Below are 25,533 nucleotides of genomic sequence, written 5' to 3'. Positions count from 1 at the left end.
ATTTTTTATTATTTATTTATTTTATTATTATTATTATTTTTGTGTGTGTGTGTGTGTGGGTGAGTATGTGTATGTGCGTGCGTGCGTGCGTGCGTGCGTGTATTTGTTAGCTCACCAGAAAACCTATTAGAAGAAAATCTCATACCGTTTACCTAAACCGAACACTAGTGATGGGAAAATGAAGCTTCATGAAGCACTTGTAATATTTTTTTACTCCTCTAGATGCCACTCTTGGTTGAAAGATGCAGTGGAAATGTAATCAATTTCCTTTGCACTAACTTTTATATTTAAATCAAGAGCACCATCTAGGGGAGTCAAAAAATATCACAAGTGCTTCATGAAGCTTCATTTTCCCACCACTACCGAACACCGGCCGTCAGGAGACCCGAGGGGACCAAAGGAAAACCAAGGAAGGTGAAATCCAGCACCGACCAGACACCCCCCCACCAGAACTCCTCCCCAACCCAAGAAACATCCAGACCCCAACAAATCCAAAAAAAACATAAAATCAGGGAGGCCTCAAGAGACCAAAGGAGAGACCGAGAACAGGAAGGAAGGACAGACGAAGCCGCGTGAGATCCAACAGACACCAGCCTGGCATTCTGTTGACACGTTAGCGGCGTTCTGGTACCTGGCGTTGTCGTTGTGTTTTATTGGTATGTTACGTACTGTATATGATGGTGACATTCTAATAGCATATTTGTGGCATTTTCAAGCATGTTAGTGACATCCGGTAGCAATTTAATGGCATTCTTTTTTTTTCTTTTTTTTTTTTTCTTCTTCTTTTTCTCTTTAAGAGCTCAGTATTGTTCATTCGGAAATGTCATCATCATTGCTCTTTAATTTTTTATTATTATTTTTTTATTTATTTTTTATTTTTTTGTGTGTGTGGGTGAGTATGTGTATGTGCGTGCGTGCGTGCGTGTATTTGTTAGCTCACCAGAAAACCTATTAGAAAAAAATCTCATACCGTTCACCTAAACCGAACACCGCCGTCAGGAGACCCGAGGAAGGACCAAAGAAAACCAAGGAAGGTGAAACCCAGCACCGACCAGACACCCCCCCACCAGAACTCCTCCCCAACCCAAGAAACATCCAGACCCCAACAAATCCAAAAAAAACATCAAATCAGGGAGGCCTCAAGAGACCAAAGGAGAGACCGAGAAAAGTTAGCGGCGTTCTGGTACCTAGCGTTGTCGTTGTGTTTTATTGGTATGTTACGTGCTGTATATGATGGTGACATTCTGGTTGCAATTCCAGTTTGGCTTTTTTAATGACATTTTGATTCGGGTTTCTGGTGGCACTGTATGACACGTCAGTGTGCAATCCGGTGACACTTGGGGCCCGGCGTGGAGTTTTGAGGACATCCAGAAGCAGGCACGGTGAAGCGCGCGGAGCAACAGAAGCAGCTGTGGAAACAGCGACGCACACACAGAAGAGCGCGAAGCGAGCAGGGGAGGAATAACAGCAGGAAAAAAGAGAGAAGGGAAACGGCGGTGGGAGTGAACGAGTCGGCGAGTAACAGTATAGGAAGACGCCATGATGGGAGGAAGGCGACATGGTGGGCAGACACGGTGGTCCTCGGACCGCCGCCATCGATCCGAAGAGATGAAATTCACCTGGAAGTAAAGCAACTTTCACACTCTCTGCTCTATGAATGTGTGATTTTTTTTTTCTTCTTCTCCAAAGTTCTTGTGGTGAAAGAAGATTCTGATTTTTTTTTAATTTTTTTTTTTATTTTTTATTTTTTTTTAAAGAGCTCAGTATTGTTCATTCGGAAATGTCATCATCATTGCTCTAAAACAGAAGATTCTGTTTTAAGGTTTATCTCAGGTGAACACACGTGAGTCCTGTGAGTGCCTGCGGTCATGTGACGTAGTTGGTGGCATTAAGGTAACTTTCACATATATATATATATATATATATATATATATATATATATATATAAAAAAATAAAAAAATAATAAAAAAAGAGCAATGATGATGACATTTCCGAATGAACAATACTGAGCTCTTAAAGAAAAAAGAAAAAAAAGAAAAAAAAAAAAAAAGGTAACTTTCACATGTCCCACTCCGAATTCCATTAGAAATTTTACCAGAGGATTTATGGCATTTTCCACAATAAGGCAGAATATTTGGGGGTATCAGAAGTTCTAACAAAGTTTCTATTAGCGATTAGTTCAAAAGTTCACATTTGCTTTTCCACCTTTCCTGAGACCACGAGACTGTAGGTTCTATTAGGGTTTCCACCAGAGATTTTTTTTAAAGGGCTCTTCCAGGTGCCACCAGATGTTTTATTAGAGCCTTTTTCGTCGTTTCTCGTAGGTCTTATTTGTACTCAAATCCGTCCATGGGATGCGCGACGTACTTTGGGGTCCATTATTCGAGTCGTAGGTTCCATTGGAAGCTCTACCAGAGGATTTATAGCAGATTTTATCACCAGGTCTCCTAGTGGTCCCTGCAGGGGTTTTATTAAAGGAACTTTCGTAGATTAGGTCCAATCTTGGGTTCCTCCATCACAATTTGTAATGGAGGCTTTGTTAGCAGCTCCACAAGAAGTTTCGTATCAGGCTCGACCATTCTTTTGATTTCAGTTTTTAACAAAATTCATAGCTTCTACCAGATTGCAGGTTTTGTTAGAGGTTCTACCAGGCATTTTTTTTTTGAGGGGTTACTCGAGTCAACACTGCGGTAGGACCTCTGTAAAATCGCTTCGATGTTCTACCAGATTTTTTTTTTTTTAATCACAGGTTCATTTATGTTTTCCTTTTCTGATTAAAAAAAAAAAAAAGAAAAGCATATCAACGCCAGTATTTGTCTCTGCAGCAATTGCGAAGGTCGTCTGGGTGATAAGAAGCTTGAATGCACACAGTGTGAAATGGCGCCACCTAGCACACCGTGAGTGCGGTGCACCAATGCCGTATCGGGCCTTTTAAGAGCCAGGGCGGCGTCCGCTCACGTTTTTTGTTGTTCTTGGCCGTCGGCCCGTTTCAGCTCCGTCTGGGCCGGGGGGGGCGGGGGGGGGGGGGGGCAGAGGAGCATTGTGGGAAGTCTGGGACTCGCCGAGGGAGGAAGCGGCGAGGTGTGAAGTGCACATCCACGGCCAGCCGCAGACTTCAGGTCCCGTTTAGAAGTTCCAGCCACCCCCTTAACAACCCCCCCCCCCCCCCCCAAAAAAAAAAAAACCAGAACAGCCTGCTGACTCAGGAGGAAGAGGAGGAGGAAGAGTGATGCGGGGAGAGCACACCTTAACCTCCCTCTTCTTCTTCCCTCCCTCCCTTCCACTCTTTCTTGCTCCCTCAGTCGCGTCTCCTCACTCGGCGGCAGACACGCACAACTCAACACCGCCGACGCACACACGCACACACGCACACACACACACATGTACACACACAACACACATACACACACACGCGCGCATTGAGTGGCATCCTCAACACAAAGTCAGACGCCCCTTGGACTGCAGCGGGGGAGGTGAGTGTGTGTCATTGTGTGAAACCTGCTGTGTGTTTGTTTGTAAAGCACACCAGAACCATGAGATGTGTGTGTGTGTGTGTGTGTGTGTTTGCATGTGTGTGTGTTTGTGTACGCACGCGTGTGTTACACCAGACCAAAACAAAGGCACACAATTGTACTTTATGTGTGTGTGTGTTTCATGTTCAGGGAATTGGCCTTCCTATTTGTTTCTACGACAAGGTTCTCTTAAGTTCTGTTAAGATTTTTGCATCAGAAATTTTGAGGTTCTTCTTTTGGTTCTCTTGCAGATTCATCAGAAGTTGTGCAAGTGTGTTACTGTCAGGATCTATCATAAGTTCTTTAAGCGATTGTATTACGGTTTCTTTTAAGGGTTTTTCATTAGACTCCATCGGAACCTCTACCAAAGGTCGCACATTGTAGTTCCATGGAAGTCCTACCCTAAGGTTCTATTAGCGTTTCCGTCACGCATTCTAGAAAAGGTTCTTTTGTCATTTCTACTCAGTGTTTTTCAGAGGTTTTACATGAAGTTCTTTTAGGGGTTCCAACAGAGGATTTTACAGGTTCCTTCATGGGTTCTGTCATAGGGTCCATCCCAACTTCTACCATAGGTTAAATTGTCAGACACACGTTATTTTAGTGGTTCCATCAGAGAGTTGTTTTTAAAAGAGGTTCTACTCAGTTTTATTAGAAATTTGATCAGAGGTTTCCTGTGTGGTTCTTCGATAGGTTCCTTTACAGCCCAGAGGTATTATGAGAAACTCGTCGATATTTGGTGGTGCAGGTTCCATCATTGATTTTATAGCGGTTCTTTCATAGGTTCTACATTAGATTCCATTAGAAGTTTGGGTTCAATCTATTTCAGAGGTTCCATTGGAGGTTTTGTTAGGCGAACTTAAAATTCCATTCCCTGTTTTATTACAGTTTCTTTCAAATGTTGTCCCAAAGGATCTACAGTATTTCTACAATCCAGTTATTGCATAGGTTCGAGTCAAGGTTGTGTTAGAAGTTCTAGCATTGGTTCCATTGGAGGTTCAACCAGATATTTTGTTGGATGTTCTTTCATGGATTCTCTCATTGGTTCCGTCAGAAGTTGTTTCATAACAAGTGACACAAAATTATCTTTTAGTTTCAGCCAAGGTTCTTTCTTAGGCTGTCTCATAGGATGCATCGGAAATCCTACCGTTGGTTCTTTGAGTTTTGAGTGAGGTTTACGAGCAACATTAGCCTACGTTGCCGCCATGCTAACAACAACATTAGCTGGCGTTGCCACAATGCAAACAACAACTCCAGCTCTTCAAACAACAAGATTACCTTGTCCATGTGATGCTGTTATGCTAACGTTAGCTCAGGTTTCCACCATGCTCACATTAGCCCATGGTGACACCAAGCTAACAACAGCGTGTGTTACCATCATGCTAATATTCGCTAGCATTGCCGTGACTTGGCGCAACATGCTCACGTGCGTGTAGATGCAGCTGAGGGTGTGTGTGTGCCAGTGTTACAATAACAAGACAGTGAGGGGCCCCTGGGGGCCGTCAAGTCTGTTTACTTAAATGTGTGTGTGTGTGTGTGTGCCTAAGAGAAAGAGAGTTTGTGTGTTTGACAGTCATGGTATGTGTGTGTGAGCGAGAATAAGAGAATGTGTATGTGATTGACTGTGTGAGAGTGTGCAAGTCATTGTGTGTCTGTGAGAATATGTGAATATGTGTGAGTGTGTGTCTGACAGATCGTGCGCGCGCGCCCACGCAAGTGTGTGTATCGATAGACGAAGAAAGGCGTAAAGCCGTCATGTTAGCAGTAACGTGAATATGCGTTGACATTTAGCTAACAATAATATTAGCTTTCATTGACGTCACGCTAACAAAAACATTAGCTCACATTGGCATCACATTAGCACGTGTTGCCACCATGCTAAAAATAACATTAGCTGGTGTTGTCGTCATGCTAACGGTTCACTGACATGCTTGCAGCAACTTGAGTCCTTATTCCCTTTTGCTGTGTTGTTAGCCGAGCTAAACATCAACTAGCTATGGGCTGCATAGCTTGTCAATCATTCATCAATTGATTGGAAGACCCATCAATTTGTTTGCTTTAGAAGTCCTTTCACCCCTTTTTCAAATTCATTTTTTACCGTCAGTGTCAACGACAGCTCAAGGTCCCATCATGCTAACAACATTAGCTTGTGTTGCTGTAATGTATTTTATTTAATTTTTTTGCACTCACTCACACAAACACACACACATACACAATGCCGTCATGTTAATGACCTATATTGGAAACTCATGTTGCCACGATGCTAACAACATTAGCTGGCGTTGCCTTCATGCTTCAACGACAATGTTTTGTATTTTGTCCACCAGGATGCGTGTGCGCTCCCGGGAGGCATTTGGTGAGACGGGCGTGGTCCTGCTGGCCATCCTCATGCTGATGATGTCCGTAGGACGCCTCGCCACCACGGCCACCGCACCGCTGCAGGTCAAACACCCACACAAGACCCACCTTCTGTCCCCTTGCCCGTTCACATTTGGGTGTACCTTTTTGTGTCTCTTTCCGTATCCTTGTATATCAGTTTGTGTCTCCTATTGTTTCTACTTAAACATATAGACCAATTGGGTGACACCCCCGCTACCCACCCCCTGGCAGGGTGTCACCCCCTTGCCCCCCTTCACATTCCAGCAGCATGCTTGGGTTTGATTGCTGTTGCTACTGCACACGGGGAATGTCTGGAAAGTGCAGCGTCAGCACTTTTGGGGATGTTCGCAATAATGCTCTCTTTCTGACTTCTGATTGGCTGACATGCTCACTCAGGCAGCAGGGTCTTCTTTTGGCTCTGATAAATTACCCAATGAACTAAATTTAGACTATAATATAGTTTTCATGGTCCAAACATGTCATAGTCCTTCAAAAGCTTTTTGTTCCACCATGTAGCTGAATGGTCGCCATGACTGGATGGGACATGAGTGGACTGGTCGCCATGACTGGATGGGACGTGAGTAGACTGGTTGCCATGACTGGACAGGACACGAGTAGACTGGTCACCGTGAGTAGACTGGTCGTCATGACCGGAACAAGCGTGAAGTGACAGGACCTAATTTGCCTTGACTTGACTTGCTGTGGAGTGACTTGACTTGGCTGGGGCTATGGCTTCTTGGCTGTGACGAGGACGATTTAGTTAGCTGTGACGAGGACGACTTGGCTAGCTGTGACGAGGACGATTTAGTTAGCTGTGACGAGGACGACTTGGTTAGCTGTGACGAGGACGATTTAGTTAGCTGTGACGAAGACGACTTGGCTAGCTGTGACGAAGACGACTTGGCTAACTGTGACGAGGACGATTTAGTTAGCTGTGACGAGGACGACTTGGCTAGCTGTGGCTTTTTAGCGATGACTATGACAATGGCAACTTGGCGGTGACAATGGCTACTGTTAGAGTAGTCAATATTTGTATTCTACTCTTTGCGTGTTCAATTAACTGAATGGTGAGATTCTGGTGAAGAAGTCCCTTTGCAAAGGTATCATTATCACAGAAGCTTCTGATCACACAAAAAGAAGACACTGAAACCGTGTTCCGTTCAGATTGTGTGTCCCTCCTTCTCCTGTACATCATTATTTATTGAAAAGTGGGTGAATACGAAAAGTCTCCTCTCCCCTCCCATTCACAAAAAGGCAGAAGTTCCCAGGAATACAAATCAGATTAGACTTAAAAAATAATAAATCAGCCTGTCCTTGGACTCTCTTCGACCGACTGAGACTGGTACAAACTCTACTCCCTCTTTCCCAGGCAAGAGAGACAGATAAGAATACAATAGACAATACTATTCATTGAGCTACACAGCTATAACTAAATCCAAAACGGCTAAAATATAAATTGAAACTGAAAAACAATGTTAATAATTCAACACTACTTAGCTGTAAGGAAGACGACTTGGCTGTGACGAAAACGTGACGCACGAACTTCCACACATAACATAGGCAATGCACCCACACTGACTGGACAAACACAACAGACTAGATACACCAACACTAATGAGACACACCTGGGGAAGGGAAGACACACACAGGTGGATGTGATTAGACAAAAGAATAAACCAGGAACACAAGAAAAAAAAACACCAACCACAGACAAAAACAACAAAAACACCCATAACAAACCCAACCCCCACAGAACCGAAACATGACACAGTTGTTGATACTTGGACACTCATTTCCTGGAACTATAAAGGTTCCAATCAATATTATGTTTAAAGTTCCAAATGCTCTTTGACCTCTCAATATAGTGGGCCATCCTGCTTAATCAGCATTTTTATCATAACTTTTGGATCCACAAGTCCATCTGTGTGTATGTGTGTGTGTACAGGAGGAAGGCAGCGTGGCCTCCAACAGCCTGGAGGAGCTCCAGGTGACGGCCTTCTGGTGGGGCGAGTGGGCGAAGTGGACGGCGTGCACGCGCACCTGCGGTGGGGGCGTCAAGTCACAGGAGAGACACTGCCTCAAACAGAGGTCACTTGAGACTCCCGTTTTCCGATAGTCCCTGAAGTTCTTTTGTTGTTCACGTGTGTCTTTTGTGTCCAAAGAAAGAAAGTTGCTGCGTTCAAGGACAACATGACGTGCTCAGGAACCTCCAAGAGATACCACCTGTGCAACACACAGGTCTGTTGCACACATACGCACACAAACAGGCACACTCATATACGCGTATACACAAACTGACTTTTGTTGTCAACTTTGCGTACTTGCAGGACTGCCCAGCCAGTGGTCGAAGCTTTCGAGAGGAGCAGTGCTGGTCCTTCAACTCGCAGCTCTACAGTGGCCATAGCTACCAGTGGAAACCTCTCTATCCGGGTAACGCACGTTCAGTCGTAGTCATTGGTTGGGGTGGGAAGTGTTAGAGTAGACAATATTAAGTATTGTACTCTTTGCGTGTTCAATTAACTGAATGGTGAGATCCTGGTGAAGAAGTCCCTTTGCAAAGGTAAATAATTATCAGAAGCTTCTGAGGACAAAAGGCTGATGACACTGAAGCCGTGTTCTATCAGGTTGTCTGTCTCGTCCAACGTGGGGCATCAATACTTATTCAGAAAAGTGGGAGACTAGAAGTCTCCTCCCATCAGCCCACAACACACCCGGCCACAACTCAGCGAATACAAGAGAATCTGTTCCCATGGGTATAAATCAGATTAGAAAAAATACAATAATAATAAGCCTGACTCCCTTCCGACCAGTAGAGACCGGCCCTCCCATTTAGAGATAGCGAATGAATGTATGAACTCGTTGCCCTTCCTCATGAAAGTAACACAGACAAGAATACAATTCATTGAGCCTACACTGAGTCAACTAAATCCAAAACGGCTAAAATATAAATTAAAACTAAAAAACAATGTTAATAACTCATCAGAAGCCGCAGGTAGGAGGTCAAAAAGGGGTTCGAGTTTTAGTGCTTGAGATTCATATCAGAGTTTCAAGCCCAAGTTTGTGTCTGTTAGCACAAACGCTAGCGTTGATGTTAGCATTGACGTTAGAAGTGACATTAGCATTAGCGGTGACGTCCGTGTGGACGTTGGAGTTGCCGTTAGCGTTGATGCTAGCGCTGCGCTGTGTGTAGACGACTACGTGCACATCTCCAGCAACCCGTGCGACCTCCACTGCACTACCACCGACGGCCAGCGGCAGCTGATGGTGGCGGCGCGCGACGGCACGTCCTGCAAGTACAGCAGCTACCGCGGTGTCTGCGTGGACGGTAAGTGTGAGGTGAGTCCACGCTCGGCCAGGATTTCAAAGTAAAGTTCCTAGCCTACGTTACGGTGTCAAAGCAGGCTAATATTTACATGTTCAGTATATTGATATTTGTAGGTCATTTTCCTATGTTGAGAACTGCTGACATCATCAGTTTCCTTTGCTGTCCCCCAGCCAATCGGGTGCGATGGCGTTCTCTTTTCATCCAACACGCTGGACAAGTGTGGCGTCTGCCAGGGCGATGGGAGCAGCTGCAGCAGGGTCACCGGAAACTTCCGCCGCGGGGCCACTACGCTCGGTGAGAGCCACCTGTTCACACTGCCACACATTTTTCGCTGTCACAAAGACCGCTAAGTGTCAGGTTCATGCAACCTCAGACAAGGAAGGAAGACAAGAGTCTTTTTGCTCGCGAGGAGAACGGACAGAGATGTGCACAGATTGCAATCCTACCCGCTTAGAGGTGCACTCTTTTAATTTTTTTACAGGGCGTTCCCTTGTTACATAGCTGTTGCTGCTCTAAAGGGGAGAGGGCACACAGCAGCAACGTTAAAACCAACGCGGATATGAGTCAGATAATAATACAGATGACTTTTTCTTCGGTGCTCCAACAAAAAAAATGTTTCAGTCCTTATCTTGTGATAATGGCACTGTTCCTCTCCTGCAGCAGCAGCAGTCTTGCTCTTTTTCATGCTCTGCTCTTCTTCACAGACAAATTCATGATTCAAACAAGGTTATACTGCTGAATAAATGCTTTGCAATACTATAAGAGTAAATATGGGATAACTTTTATACATTGTTCATTTACACTAAACACATAACTAAACACATAACACCAAAATCAGTGTCCTTCCTCCTGATTTGCAGGCTATGCGTTCATCACGCAAATCCCTGAAGGATCTTGGGACATCCAGGTCATCGAGAGGAAAAAGTCAGCCGACCTTCTCGGTCAGTGATTGGCTGGCAACCGGCACCTAAGTTCCTTTTCATAGACAAAATGCAAAAGAAAAAACAAAGTCGCTTCCTTTTTGCAGCCGTGACCGACCAGGCGGGGAACTTCTTCTTTAACGGCGCTTACAAAGTGGACAGCCCTCAGAACTTCCACGTGGCAGGCACTGTCTTCAAGTACCGCCGCCCCATGGACATCTACGAAACGGGCATTGAGTACATCGTCGCCAAAGGGCCCCTGGACCAGCCGGTCAACATTCTGGTACCTAAAGCAGTATGTCAGAGATTAGGATTAGGGTTTTAAATGAGAGATAGGATTTCAAATTTACAATGTTTGTGTTTCAAACCTGGGTTAGAGTTTCAAAGTAAGGGTTCAAGAGTCAGACAGGGTTAAAGTTTCAGATTAGGGTATCAATACATAAATTGGGGTTCAGCCCAGGATTAGGGTTTTAATGTTGGCATTAAAGCCTTAATCAAGGTTTCAAATTAGTGTTTAAAGCGTTGTTTTCAAATTCAGGTTCCAAGACAATCTTAGGGTTTCAAAATGGGCCCTCAAGCAGGGGTTGGGATTTTGAGTTTGGATTTCAACAATGGGTTAGGGTTTCAAATTCGGATTTTAAACCAGATTTAGGATTTCAAAGGTTTGAAGCTTTGTGTAGGATTTGAATTTATTTCAGGTGAGGGTTATGTTTTCAAAACAGGGTTTCAAATTAGGGTTTCATTCCAGGGTCAGGGCTTCAAAGTAGGGTCTCAAGCAGGGGTTTTGGGTTCTGTGTGTTTCACAAACGGGTTTGAAGCCTTGACGTCTCATTTCAGGTGTGGAATCAGAACGGCCGCACGCCATACATCACGTACGAGTACACAGTCCTAAGAGACTCCTTACCGCCTGTGCCGCCGCCGCCCGTCTACACCGGCACCGACAGCTCATTGGAGGCCGGCCCCCTTCCGGCGCCCAACGCCAGCCGCTACCAGCAGACGCCCGCTGGGGGCCGTATGGAGGGCGGCGCGCAGCAGGAGACCAATGAAGTCTACGAGGAGACCGCACACATACACTGTGACATGGATACACACTACACAGGTATACACACACACACACTTTTTGTGTGTCCTTAGTGTGTCATTCTGTGTATTTTAATGTCCTTTGCGTGTCCTTGAAGCTCTGTGTGTATCCTTTCTTAATAAAATGAACTCGAATGTGTCCTGTTCAAAATAGCTGCAATGCATTAAATTGCATTGAATTGTGTGTGTGTGTGCGTGCGTGTGAGGATGGTACTCGCGTAGCGTTGCATTATTGATGTCTCACACACACACAAAAAGGATCAGCAGCAGATAAAAAATTCACAAAAGGGCCATTACACCACATACCCACCGGGAGGGGCGGTGCTGGGGCTTGTGGGAATTCCCCTCACATCTGACATATTGTCTCTTAAACACTTTCCATCCTGGTCCACCAGAGGGCAACAGCAGCCACATTGGAAGTACAGTCAACCCCATACCTGCCGATGTGCCCCTGGACCCCGAGGCCGACGCCCCCAACCTCATCTGGAGGGTTCTTCTGGAAGGGCACGTGGGCCCAGACGAGCTGCTCATCAACATTTCCACCAATCAGCTGCTGGAGACGGAAGCAGACGGCTTGTTCTCGGCCGAGGCAGACCCTGGCGGGCCGGAGTCGGACGGGCCACTTGGACGCAATCGGACCCTGCAGTTCACGCTCGGACGTAAACGCAATGACAGCAGCGCTGACGTCTTCTACCACAACAAGACGCTGCACGCCGTGGGCAGGGCCGGTGGCCGCTTCAACAGAACCAGGTAATGCAGCAGAACTAGGTCACAGGTCACATGACAGACAGAATCAGGTAACAAAGCTAGGTGCTACAATAAAACCAGGTCTAACCAATAGAATCACGTACTACAACACAGCCAACAAAGCAGCTACTACAACGGAACTGGTTAACCCAACAGAACCAGGTAATATATCACAACCAACAGAACTAGGTACTGCACATATTAACTGAGCCAGGTTCTACTGCACATGTGACAGAACCAGATCACAGAACGTCATACATAGCTCGTCTTACCAACATTCCGTTCCACAGGGGGAATCCGAGGCTCTACCAGAAGAACCTGAAACTGAGTCCGGCTGACATGTACCGCTGGAAGCTTTCCTCCCAGGAGCCCTGTAGCATGACCTGCTCTATCGGTACCATCCTATCCTGGGCCACTGCGTTCTAGTGAATCCGGACCAGTACCTTTCTCAGTATATCTTCAGCTAATCTGCTCATCTCTTCTAGGCGTGTCTAAATCCTTCGTCACGTGCATCCGCTATGACGGTGTCGAGGTGCACGACATGTACTGTGACGCGCTGACCCGACCAGAACCGGTCCATGACTTCTGCATTGGGCGGGAGTGTCAGCCCAGGTAAGCTACTGAAAAAAGCTTTCACACTGCTACTTTTCATACAATAATAAGGTTCTAATGCATTTTAGGTTGAAATTTCACCCCAAAACTCGAAAAAAATTTCAGGAGTAGTTTCCGTGGACCCACAAAATGGGTGGTCACCATAATGTGAGTGGATGCTTCTTGGGGTCTCCCTCAGGTGGGAGGCCAGCAGCTGGAGTGAGTGCTCACGCACCTGCGGCGAGGGCTTCCAGTTCCGCCAGGTCCGATGCTGGAAGATGCTGTCGCCCGGCTTGGACAGCTCCGTCTACAGTGACCTGTGCACCGTGGCTGACCTGGAGAGACCCATTGAGAGGCGGGCATGCAAGAGCCCCGCGTGCGGTCCTCAGTGGGAGGTGGCCGAGTGGACTGAGGTACGGCTCGGGCACTGTTCGACGATGTTTACTCGGTTTTAGAGATTCAAATGGATGGATTCAATCTTAAATACCAGATCAGGCGCTAAATGTTAGCAAGGCTATCTGTGCTAGCAATTTTAGCATCTCTTTCGTGTACTTAAGCTACTTCTAATCGATGAGACAATGTGTCGTCTCAGTGAGAGTTTGAAATGTATGCATGGCATGTAGAAAAAAGCTCAATCAGATGTGTAAATGCTAACAAGGCTAGCAAACCTAACATGCAAACATGTTTTTTGTCTCTTTGCGACACTAGCGAATGTTGATTTCACGTCAGGGTTTCCTAAACGTTCTCTAAACAGTCTTAATGGTCCTTCATCTCGCAAAGGAAGACCATTAAAACTATTCAAAGAACCATGAGAGAACGTTTAGGAAATGTTGTGACCTTGAACAAACCCTGATGTGAAACCAACATTTCTTAGCGTCAGAAATGTTCGCCCCCTCAGTGGGATACGGGCTTAAGCTATTTCAACTGTATTAGACAACATATGTTTTGGTGGCCTCAAAATGAATTTAGGGAATTTTTACAACATAAAGTTAATGCCTTAAAAGGGAAGCTAAATTAACATGCTAACGTGCTTTTCTTGTACTTTCTATATGTTTCCGTGGCCTTATTGGAAGTTTAATCATAATGCATTGCATTTACAAGATCTGCCCTAAGAGAGATGCAAAGCTAATTATGTCAACATGCTAACGCATGCTAACGCAGTGTTCTGCCAAGTGCGGCCGAAGAGATCAGGTGACCCGGGACGTCCGCTGCTCCGACGAAAGCCGCCCGTGCGACCCCATGACCAAACCGCCCAATGTTAAGAACTGCACGGGTCCGTCCTGCGAGCGTCAATGGACCATGTCTGAATGGGGGCCCGTGAGTGGAAGTCACATCACGACATCGTGGCCCAAAAACCTCGCCATCACGTGACGTTCGTTTTTTTCGCCTCCTTGTGCCGTAGTGCTCAGGCCCGTGCCCGCATGGCAGGATGGTCCGTCACGTGTACTGCAAGGCCCCCGAGGGCCGGGTGGTGGCCGAGGACCAGTGCCCCGGCGACGAGAAGCCGCTCGCCGTCCAGCCCTGTGGGGACAGGGATTGCCCCGCCCGCTGGCTTAATCAGGATTGGGAAAAGGTGAGTCTTGGTATGGGAATGTTGACAGCATTCCCACTTATGTTGTTTTTAAACCTTTATTATTTCAGGTACTTTTTATTCTCCACACTTTTTTGCCGTGCAAAAACTCCCACATAATTCAACCGATTTGCACCGTTCAGATTCGACTCCAAAAATTCACACCTTCCTGGGAATATATCGTCTGATTCCACATGATTACAGTTTTCTCACAATTTAATGTTAAATTTTCAATGGGACAGACTTTTGGACCGGTAAACAGAAGGCAATGGTTTGAATCCCACCGTAGACAGATTGCTAGACAGATTGCAGTTCAAGTTTTCTTTTTATTCATTTAGCATTCAACTACAATTAATAATTTGTAATTTTCACATGATTTATCTTTCAATTTACTTCATTAACATTCTGCATGCAAATCTTAGCATTTAGCTTTCAGCATTCCCACGCAATTTCTCCAGAAATTGCACTTTGTCAACGTGTCAACTTGACACGCAACACATGTGGACTGTGTGCAGTGCAACGCCACTTGTGGCCGCGGCGCCAAGCGGAGGATTGTCCACTGCGTGGGCATCAGCGGCGGAAAGTTCCTGGTCTTTGACGACGAGGCGTGCGGCGCCGACGGGAGACCCGAAGATGAGAGCACCTGCTTCGAGCGGCCGTGCTTCAAGTGGTACACCACGCCCTGGTCCGAGGTAAGCTGACGTAGCGTGTGATGAGTGCAGTAACATGCTCGTGACATGTAACCCGGGTGTGTCCAGTGCACCAAGACCTGCGGCGTGGGTGTCAGAATGCGTGACGTTAAATGCTACCAGGACCGCGAGCTGGTGCGAGGCTGCGACCCACTCACCAAGCCCGTCTCCAAACAGACTTGCAGTCTCCAGCCGTGTCCCACCGAGCCGCCAGGTCAGTCCGCCGGAAACGGTCTTGCAGTTTCCCAGGGACTTCCCTGGCTCAGATCGCTGCAACGGTTCTCTGTGTGTGTCTGCCGGTGTCCAGATGAGAGCTGCCAGGACCGGCCCACCACTAACTGCCTGCTGGCTCTGAAGGTCAACCTGTGCAGTCACTGGTACTACAGCAAGGCCTGCTGCCACTCTTGCCGGGCCCTGCGACCGCCTGCATCCTAGAACCCCCCTCCCCAGCCCAAACCTCACCGCCTCGCACCCACTTCCCGCTCGTGCACGTGGATTTTGTTCAGATGGCTCGAGTGCAACGTTTACATTCTAAAAAGACGTCAACACACGAAAGGTTTCCCTCGGGCTTCCTCACACGGGGCACCATTTTTTTCCCGGTTCGTATCAGCATCCTGCACTGTTGTCTTTTCACATCATCCCTCACTCATTTCTTTTTTTCTCGAGCGTTCTTCAGTTATGCTTTCTTCATCTCTCTCCTGCTTTCTTTTCCCCAGCATTCATCACTCTCTCTCCTCGTCATCCTTCTCTCTCTCTCTCTGGATCCTTCACTTGCTCTCTCTCATCCGCTCGCTTTTCTTCCTCTCTCTCTCTCTCTCTCTCTCGCCCACACGTGTGTCTTAAAAACCTTACCTTTAAACTTGAACCAGAACAATGACGGCGACGATGAAGATGAAGATGAAGCTCCTCCTGCGGCCTGAAAGTGAACACCGTGCATCTCTGAACAAAACAATCTTTCCACTCAGTTATTAAGTATTATTTAACGGGGACAGCGAGTGAAATGTGCACGCCGGCGTATTTATTAGTCATCGCACATAAAAAAAATAAAAAATAAAAAAAAAAAAGTCATTTTTTTTCACGTTAGCGCGACCGCCCGACGTTTCTCCGTTGGGAAAACAAAAGAAAACCAAGAAAAAAGAGAAGATGATGGCGGACAGAGGAGCCGAGATGACACTTGAAATGTATTCAGACGTGTGTAACTTCCTGTCTTTGATATAAATCTAACGGATACCTCTTTGTATGACGCGCCAGGACGCACGGACAGACATTGTTGATAATAAACACAAGAAAATGTACACTTCTCTCTCTCTTTTGTGCTTGACTTTTCATTTTCACACTCCCTTTCTCTTAGAGCTGTAAGAACGAAAAGAGTCTGGCGCGTTACGCTGTGTGCCTGTTGGACCACTGTTGTGCACGTTACACGCTGTTGTGCACGTGACGCGCTGTTGTGCACGTGACGTCATATCACGACTGCATGGGCAATCATTTCTGACTATAACTTAGTGTTATAGTGTAACCGATGGTGTATGTTACAGTTTGTTACTGTTGAATTATTAACATTGTTTTTCAGTTTCAATTTATATTTTAGCCGTTTTGGATTCAGTTATAGCTGTGTAGCTCAATGAATAGTATTGTCTATTGTATTCTTATCTGTCTCTCTCGCCTGAGAAGAGAAGGGCAACAAGTTTCTTTTTTTAATTATCTAAAAGGGAGTATAGCCTAGTACCGGTCTCAGTCGGTTCGAAGAGACAGGCTGATTTATTATTGTTCAAGTCTAATCTAATTTGTATTCCTGGGAACTTCTGCCTTTTTTGTGAATGGGAGGGGGGAGGAGACTTTTCGTATTCACCCACTTTTCAATAAATAATGATGTGCAGGAGAAGGAGGGACACACAATCTGAACGGAACACGGTTTGAGTGTCTTCCTTTTGTGTGATCAGAAGCTTCTGATATAACGATACCTTTGCAAAGGGACTTCTTCACCAGGATCTCACCATTCCGTTAATTGAACACGCAAAGAGTAGAATACAAATATTGTCTACTCTAACATTACTGTGCCAGCACGTTACACTGTGCGACTGCGTTTCAGTGTCCGGGTTACAGCATAGGTGACAGTGTCTTGACTCTGTTACAACGTGTTACAGTGCACGTGACATTGTGTTACACCCTGTTAAAGTGTGGGTGACAGGCATCCTCCAATATAAGTCGGCGTGTTACAGTGTAGGTGACAGTGCCATGCAAATATAACGATCGTGTTACAGTGTCCGCGGCAGTGTGTTACATGTTACAACGGCGATGTTACAATGCGCTACAGTGTTTAAGTTAATACGTTACATCGTTGATGAAGTGTTAGATTCTTACAATATAAGCGAGTGCGGTGTATTACGCCATGTTAATGCCAGTGTTACACAGTTTGGGTGATGACGTCTTGCGGTATAACGGAGTGTGTTACAACGTGTAACAGTGTACGTGACGGTGTGTTACATTGTGTTGTAGTGTTACGCCATATTACGGTATGGGGTGTCTTGACAATATAGGTGAGTGTGTTCCCGTATTGGTACGTGCACAATGTCTTACAATACCACCGAGTTGCAATATGCTTCGCTGTAAGTAACATTTTAGGCGACACAGCGTGTTGCAGTGTGTTACAGTGTGGGTGACAGCGACCGTGCAACGTTGAAGGTAAAATTGCGAGGAGCATTAGGTATCATAAAATATTTATTAAAACATCAATCCATGAATGTTTTGGGGTCGGGGGCTTATTTCATGTTTATTTCATTGTCTTTGGATATAAAATGCAATTTTGTATTGATGCCGCAACTTCATTGATTGTAGCTGATGTGCACACATTTAGCACGTTTGTGCTCTTGTAATGAAAAAAAGTGTCAAAAATGTGTCAAATGTTGGAGTTTATCAATCATTTCATTAAAAGTTGTGTAACGTCAGAGTACATTTACACGTACAATACACACGATTGCTATGCTAAAATAAAACGGCTATTCATATAGTGTTTCAGATAAGCGCACACTTATATAGTAATAATATAATAATATAGTCAATATTCTCATTGGTCAAGTTTGGGCCTTTGCAAAAGAACAAAAAGGAATGTGAGAGATTGTTTTAACCCTCCTGTTATATTGCGGGTCATATTGACCCGTTAAAAAAAAGACGATTCAACTTGTTCTGCTGCTCTTCTTAGTTTTATTCTAAGTAACTGCAAACATTGAATTTCCATAATTTATTAGATGAAAGGGATGTCCCGTTTTTTGTCATGTTTTGGTTCTGTGGGGGTTGGGTTTTTGTTTGTTAGTCCTCGTCACAGCTAAACATGTCGTCCTCGTCACAGCTAAACATGTCGTCCTCGTCACAGCTAAACAAGTCGTCCTCGTCACAGCTAAACAAGTCGTCCTCGTCACAGCTAAACAAGTCGTCCTCGTCACAGCTAAACATGTCGTCCTCGTCACAGCTAAGCATGTCGTCCTCGTCACAGCTAAGCATGTCGTCCTCGTCACAGCTAAACATGTCGTCCTCGTCACAGCTAAACATGTCGTCCTCGTCACAGCTAAGCATGTCGTCCTCGTCACAGCTAAACATGTCGTCCTCGTCACAGCTAAACATGTCGTCCTCGTCACAGCTAAACATGTCGTCCTCGTCACAACCACGAAGCCCCAGCCAAGTGAAGTCACTGCACAGCAAGTCAAAGCAAATCAGGTCCTGTCACGTCACGCTCGTTCCAGTCATGGCGACCGTCCACTCCCGTCCCGTCCCGTCCCGTCCCGTCCCGTCCCGTCCCGTCCCGTCCCGTCCCGTCCCGTCCAGATTGTCTGCTCACCTTCCTCCCTATGTTTAATAAAATGACCACACATTTCACTTGATTCCTGTTTAACTGCTTTTGCGTCCACCATCTCTCATTCACTCACGTTCTCACATGACATTTTTAAGATTTTTTTTTTTTTTTTTTTGCTTAATTTCTTTTCACTATTATTCCCCAAAAGTTTTTGTAATTTAATTTGTTATTTCTGACAACAAAACATACAGCCGGTCATATTGACCCGAGAACATTGTCGCTTAAAAAAAGAACATAAGAGGAGGGTTAAAAGGTGAGCTTGACTCCTTGTCAAGCTGTCAATAAAGTTTTGATGAATTGAGAGTTTGTCCCAAGCCAAACTAAAACATCCAGCATGACGGCGTGGAAAAGAATGAGGGGCCGTCAAGGACAACATTTTGAATGACTTCTTACATTGCGAAACACTCTCACATATACACCACAATAATGTTTTCACACGCACTTCGGAAATGAGATGCTTTAACACACACTACTGAAACTGATTTCTTCATGATGGGTGTGACAGCATTTCACATTTGTGTGAGTGAAAAAGAAAATCTGTGCGAGAGTTTTTGAGTAATGTGAATGAGAGCAAAACAAATTCAAGTGTGTGTGTGTGTGTGTGTGAGAAAGCATTCTAGTGTTATATATGAGAGCGTTTCAGGTATATGTGAGAAGTCATCCTGAATGATGCCCCCCGCCGGGCCCTCATAAAAAAAGCCCTCAGTTGTCGCGTTTGTGGCCCCCTGGCGCCCCCTAAACGTCGGTGCTGACACTACGGGTTACCCCCTCTCGCATGGCCACTGAGCGGATGAGGTCCAACTTGCGGTAGAACCCGGCCAGGTCGGCGGCGGGCATCTCCAGGTCCTGGTGCACGCTATGGTAGCCGCCGCCCCCTCGCCCTCCGTTGCAGAGCCGCTCCGGGTGGTGCAGGTAGAAGGGCAGCGTGCAGCGCGCGCACGCCGGGCAGAAGCCGTGCACGCGCTGGCAGCGCCGCAGGGGCGGCGGCGGCGGCGTGAAGCTGGCGGGCCCGTTGGCCTCGGTCAGGAAGGTGGGCGGGTACGTCTCGGGTTCGTCGCTGTAACGCTCCGGGGTGGGCGGCGTCGGGGGGGCCGACAGAGCCAGGGGGTGCGAAGGCGACATGGTGGACAGCTCCGGTTCCTCCTCCTGCCCCTTGGCGGACTCGCCCTTCTTGCAGCAGTAATACTGAAAAGGGGAGACGGCCGGCTAACGCTTAGTGCCTGTTACAATGAGGGTTCGATTTAAACGTTTTTCGAAAAAAATGACTCTTTTTGACGATTGTTTTTTTTCTAAAACATTCTTATGTATGACAAAGAAGAATTTCGGGCAAAATCCCATACGTGTTACAGTGTCACTGCTTGCGTTACAAGTTGGGTTTCCATCCACCCATTTTTATTCCAATTTTCAAGAAATGCAAAAATAAAACTGATTGGAAACGCTAGAAATTCCAAAAAGGGCCTAAAATGCTCCCAAAAACTTTTTACGCTTGGAGGGGGTGGATTTTTAAGCGTATTGAAAAAAAGAAAATGAAGATGACAAGACCGGATACAAGTCGCAAGTTTTGACAGGATATTACGTCACACGTACGTTTGTAGTCCCAAAGCAATGTCGGACAATAAAGTAAGGTATGTTCGGGGGGACGATGAAACAGAAATCTTTTTGGAATTAATTAAAGTAGCGAATATAATTCTATTTTAGATGGAAAACAGCAAAGAAACGCTACAATTTATCAAGAATTACAAAAGCAAACTCATCATCATCATCATCGCACGGCACAGTCGCTTCCTGTTTTTCTTCTCCTTTTAAATGACTGGTGGATCACATTTCTATGGTGTATACCGCCACCTACAGCGGCGGAGTCGCCTCTCAATATTCGCAAAAGAAGAACAGATGGAAACGGACATAAGCCGCATGTCCGTTTTGCGCTTAACATTTTCGAAACATTTGAACGGAAAACCTGACTACTGGTCAGTATTGGTCAGTTATTTAATGGAATCAAATGTAAAATTCAACTTTAAAGCCCTAAAAGAAAAAAAACACATTTATATTTACTGAGAAATTAACAACAAAAAATCGTAATTGTACCATAATTTCTTCTTCTTTTTTTTTTTTAAAGTGAAAATAATTACAATTTCTGTAATGTAATAAAGGTTGTGGGTTAGATCCCCTCGGTGAACATGCTGAAGTATCCTTGAGCAAAATACTGAACTACTAATGCTGTGTCATCAGAAGCTGAATGACTCGTCAAAATGTAAAACAGTTTGAGAGCCTTGTCAGGTGGAAAAAATGCTATTTAAACGAATTACCCTAACAGTAAACTGTTGCAATTTTAAACCCCAAATATAGTTTTTCATCAGTTATTGGCCGTGTTTTGAAAGATTAATCACGTCAATTGTTTGGTCATATAACGTTATATTACATACAATCTTGTTAAAATGACATTTCAAAAATGTACTTTAATTAAGGAAAATGATTTGACAAGAAAGTAATTTTCCCCCGTGTTTTTCCTGGCGCCTCCGCTGCCGGGAAAATGCCCGTTTATTTCTTTCCACGGCGTCGCGAGCAGACGTACCTGCAACCTACATAAACACAGCACAGCGACAATGGTGAGTAAGATGACGGCAGCCAGAATTCCACCTGCGATGACCACTGTCCCGGCTGACATTCGAAATGCTCTCCATCAACAGCCTGCAGGGGGCGAGCGAGAGCAGGGGGGGGGGGTGACCATCCGGGCAATCGGGACGCAAGGAAGAGCAAAAGAAGAGGATGAGCGTTGCATTCAGGTTCGGTCTTTTCAGCTTTCTTGGAATGTTTTGGGGGAAGGCGGCACGAGGTGGCGTCACATGCATTTGCTAGCGTGTTAGCGACGACAACGCGCGCTTCATTAGCCGCATGTTTTATAGAGTGTATCTCTTGAAGACTCTCTAAATAAAGTGAGTCATTATTTCGCTACTAATGCTAATGCTACTCTAATGTTAGCTATCTCGCCGATATCTTACCAACGTCTCAATGACCTCTCGGTAATATGTTTCTATTCTCTCGGGAATAGCTCACCTTATCTCACGAATATATAACTATATAAGTATCACACATGGAATTTTGCTAATACCTTATTTCAATAAGACCTCTTTGGTATCTCAGTACCATTTCGCCAATATGCTAATAACCTCATTGATATCTCACTGATTTGCCATTTCCAAATCAGTGACACGTTGATGATATCTCACAAGAATCTGAAGCAAATCTCGCTGATATCTCATTACTGTGTCGCTAGCATCATCGTTATACTCGTACCTTATTGCCTCCCACTTACGTTGTTTATTTCAGGCACTTTTTATTTATTCTCCACACCTTTTTTTTGCCGTGCAATAACTCCCGCATAATACATCCGATTTACAACATTCCAATTTCAACTTGCTTCAAAAAATTCACGCCTTCCTAAGAAGATATCGCCTGATTCCATATTACTTACAGGTTTTTCGCACAATTTAATGTTCAATATCAACTTTTCCCCATTGATTTTCAATTGGACAAGACATTGAAAGTCTCACTTTCCACGCCCACTTCCATGATCCCATTTTCTTAAATGGCATTTGACATGAACTTTTTTACTATATGAATCCATTTTTTAGCTGCATTACACTCTATTACTCACAATAACATCCATATTCACAAGAGTGCGGCGGTTAAAGCACATGACCGGCATGTGCAAAGTTCTGGGTTCAATTTCCTGTTTGAAGCTCCTTAGAGTGAATGCAGTTCAACTTTTCATTTTTTGATTTATGAATAATTTTCCATTTTCACATCATTTATCTTTCAATTGATAATTCATAAGCATTGCGCATGCATTCAAATCTTAGCATTCAGCTGCTAGCATTCAGCGTTCAGCATTCCCGCGCAATTTCTGCAGAAATTTAAATTTTGTCTATAGTATCCAATCTCATAACCATCTCACAATCTCACTTCCATTTTGTTAATATCACACTAATATTGCAACACTTTTATCTCACTCGTATCTTGAGACTATCTTACTAATATTTCATTTTTACATCTCATTAACATGTCACTAATATCTTAACATGATCTCAGCAATATCCTGATATCTCACTAAAAAATCTTCACACAATCTCATTTGTATCTTCATTACCATCTCGCTATCTCGCTAACGTGGCTAATATTACCTAACTAATATCTGGATTATATCGGACTAATATCATGCCACTATCCCAATAATATCTTCATCATATCGCACTATCTCACTAAGACCAAAATGAAAGACTCATCTTTAACATATTTTCATTTTTCCCTCCGTCCATCTTGACCAGACATACGCCCAGCATCATCTTCATTTTACCATCCACCGCTCATCCATCCGTCTTCATCTTCATCTCGCCATCATCATCATCATCATCACTCCATCACTCCATCCATCCATGGAGCATCTTTTTTTTTTCATGTAATCATGCCAAGTAAATCACAGTCAACCAATGAAGCGTCTCTAAAGTGTGACGTCACTTTAAGGTGTTGTTGACCGTTAAATCGCATTCGAGCGCGCGCACACACACACACACACTGATCTTACCCATCACTTGAGTGCTGGTTCCGCTTGCAAATGAACACGCACACGCACCAGGAGTGGGAAAAGTGAGAGTAAGTGCATCAGGGTTAAAGAAAAAAAAAAACAGCCAACAACAGCAAAAAAAAAAAAAAAAGAAGAAAAAAAAGTCACCAAACTTGTTTGATTCCCTTCGAGAACATTCTCCACAAACACTGGAAGGTAGTCCAGTTCGGGTGAGAACCTCCTGCAGGGAGAAAAGAGCCTCTAGTGACGCCGCGCGCAGCCACTCTGCTTCCTTCTCTGTTGCAGCGGCGGCGGCGCGCGCGCTCACGCCCGAGCGGCGCTGCAACTGGGGCGTGTGCGCGCGGGTGAGCGTGCGTGAGCGCGCAACACGCCAAAGCTGAGCATCTCACCTCGCCCGAGCCAAAGTCAACCAAGAAGTTCAAAGTCGGCTTGCCAGCTTCTTGACTAATCTCGTTACCATCTTACTAATATGTTATTAATCATCTTAACAATATCCCACTCAAATATTAAATTCTTACTAATATTCCATTACCGCCAAACAAATAATATATTGGTAAAATCTCATAAAAGAAAATCTCATGATATCCTATTACGATATCACCAGCTTGCAAATATCCCACTGATGTCCCCCTAATATCTCACTATTATCTCATTAAATCTCACCATTATTTCATCTGAAATATCAACAATATTTCACTAATAGTTTACTGGTATTTGATTACCATCTCACTAATATGTTATCATCTTAACAATATCCCACTCAAATCTTAAGTTCTCATTAATATCCCAATACCACCAAACAAATAATATATTGGTAAAATCTCATGATATCCTATTACGATATCACGAGCTTGCAAATATCCCACTGAAGTCTCTCTAATATCTCATTATTATCTCATTAGATCTCACTATTATCTCAACTGAAATATCAACAATATTTCACTAATAGTTTACTGGTATTTGATTACCATCTCACTAATATGTTATCATCTTAACAATATCCCACTCAAATCTTAACAAGTTCTCACTAATATCCCAATACCACCAAACAAATAATATATTGGTAAAATCTCATAAAATAAAATCTCATGATATCCTATTACGATATCACCAGCTTGCAAATATCCCACTGAAGTCTCTCTAATATCTCACTATTATCTCATTAAATCTCACCATTATTTCATCTGAAATATCAACAATATTTCACTAATGGTTGACTCGAATTTGACTCATATGTTATCAATAATCTTAACAATATCCCACTCAAATCTTAACAAGTTATCACTAATATTCCATTGCCACCAAACAAATAATATATTGGTAAAATCTCATAAAAGAAAATCTCATGATATCCTATTACGATATCACCAGCTTGCAAATATCCCACTGAAGTCCCCCTAATATCTCACTATTATCTCATTAAATCTCACCATTATTTCATCTGAAATATCAACAATATTTCACTAATAGTTTACTGGTATTTGATTACCATCTCACTAATATGTTATCATCTTAACAATATCCCACTCAAATCTTAAGTTCTCATTAATATCCCAATACCACCAAACAAATAATATATTGGTAAAATCTCATGATATCCTATTACGATATCACCAGCTTGCAAATATCCCACTGATGTCCCCCTAATATCTCATTATTATCTCATTAGATCTCACTATTATCTCAACTGAAATATCAACAATATTTCACGAATGGTTGACTCAAATTTGATTACCATCTCACCAATGTGTTATCAATAATCTTAACAATATCCCACTCAAATCTTAAGTTCTCATTAATATCCCAATACCACCAAACAAATAATATATTGGTAAAATCTCATGATATCCTATTACGATATCACGAGCTTGCAAATATCCCACTGAAGTCTCTCTAATATCTCATTATTATCTCATTAGATCTCACTATTATCTCAACTGAAATATCAACAATATTTCACTAATGGTTGACTCGAATTTGACTCATATGTTATCAATAATCTTAACAATATCCCACTCAAATCTTAACAAGTTATCACTAATATCCCATTGCCACCAAACAAATAATATATTGGTAAAATCTCATAATATACAATCTCATGATATCTTTTTTACAATTTCAAATATCTTCAAATATCAAATATCCCCTGTTATCTCATTGATGTCTCCCTATTATCTCGCTATTATCTCACCTGAAATATCAACAATATTTGACTAATAGTAATAAGTTATCTCATTCACGTCTAACAATATCTCACAATAACTCATTAATTTCTCACGAATGTCATCACTAT

General features: G+C 44.0%; 2 protein-coding genes across 3 annotated transcripts in view; one reads left to right on the top strand and one right to left on the bottom strand.

Moving 5' to 3' along the window:
- The first annotated feature begins 3,325 nt into the window (after positions 1-3,325).
- Positions 3,326-16,071, top strand: ttc16 (tetratricopeptide repeat domain 16). Its single transcript, XM_086075221.1, has 19 exons — positions 3,326-3,474; positions 5,838-5,952; positions 7,835-7,977; positions 8,052-8,127; positions 8,217-8,319; positions 9,080-9,225; positions 9,385-9,508; positions 10,075-10,155; positions 10,242-10,417; positions 10,972-11,233; positions 11,610-11,964; positions 12,252-12,355; positions 12,447-12,573; positions 12,752-12,965; positions 13,714-13,869; positions 13,955-14,125; positions 14,638-14,814; positions 14,881-15,025; positions 15,119-16,071. The coding sequence occupies exons 2-19, from the start codon at positions 5,839-5,841 to the stop codon at positions 15,244-15,246; spliced, it is 2,802 nt and encodes a 933-aa protein (XP_085931347.1). The 5' UTR covers positions 3,326-3,474; position 5,838; the 3' UTR covers positions 15,247-16,071.
- A 2,554-nt stretch (positions 16,072-18,625) lies between these two features.
- The window catches only part of fam163b (family with sequence similarity 163 member B), a 7,269-nt gene continuing 361 nt past the window's right edge, over positions 18,626-25,533 (bottom strand). The window contains exons 1-3 of one of the 2 annotated variants that reach the window (XM_086075374.1): positions 23,241-23,507; positions 21,231-21,346; positions 18,626-19,843 (exon numbers count right to left, since the gene is read on the bottom strand). In XM_086075374.1, the coding sequence (XP_085931500.1) occupies positions 19,394-19,843; positions 21,231-21,323 (543 nt within the window). In that variant the 5' untranslated portion in view covers positions 21,324-21,346; positions 23,241-23,507 and the 3' untranslated portion in view covers positions 18,626-19,393. Of the gene's footprint in view, positions 19,844-21,230; positions 21,347-23,240; positions 23,508-25,533 lie in introns of those variants that run through there. The other variant, XM_086075375.1, reaches the window with a different exon arrangement.

This window comes from Leptonotus elevatus, chromosome 5, assembly GCF_054856555.1.
Source record: "Leptonotus elevatus isolate MCC_2025b chromosome 5, RoL_Lele_1.0, whole genome shotgun sequence".
In the NCBI taxonomy this organism is placed as follows: Eukaryota; Metazoa; Chordata; class Actinopteri; order Syngnathiformes; family Syngnathidae; genus Leptonotus; species Leptonotus elevatus.
This window is presented reverse-complemented; position numbering and strand designations above follow the sequence as displayed.

What these genes read in the sequence shown, in the direction of transcription:
- ttc16 (XM_086075221.1), top strand. Translation starts at nt 5,839, where the DNA reads ATGCGTGTGCGCTCCCGGGAGGCATTTGGTGAGACGGGCGTGGTCCTG. An exon ending in GTGGAAACCTCTCTATCCGG is followed by an intron (nt 8,320 to 9,079) that starts GTAACGCACGTT and finishes CGCTGTGTGTAG; the next exon opens with ACGACTACGTGCACATCTCC. An exon ending in GCGTGGACGGTAAGTGTGAG is followed by an intron (nt 9,226 to 9,384) that starts GTGAGTCCACGC and finishes GCTGTCCCCCAG; the next exon opens with CCAATCGGGTGCGATGGCGT.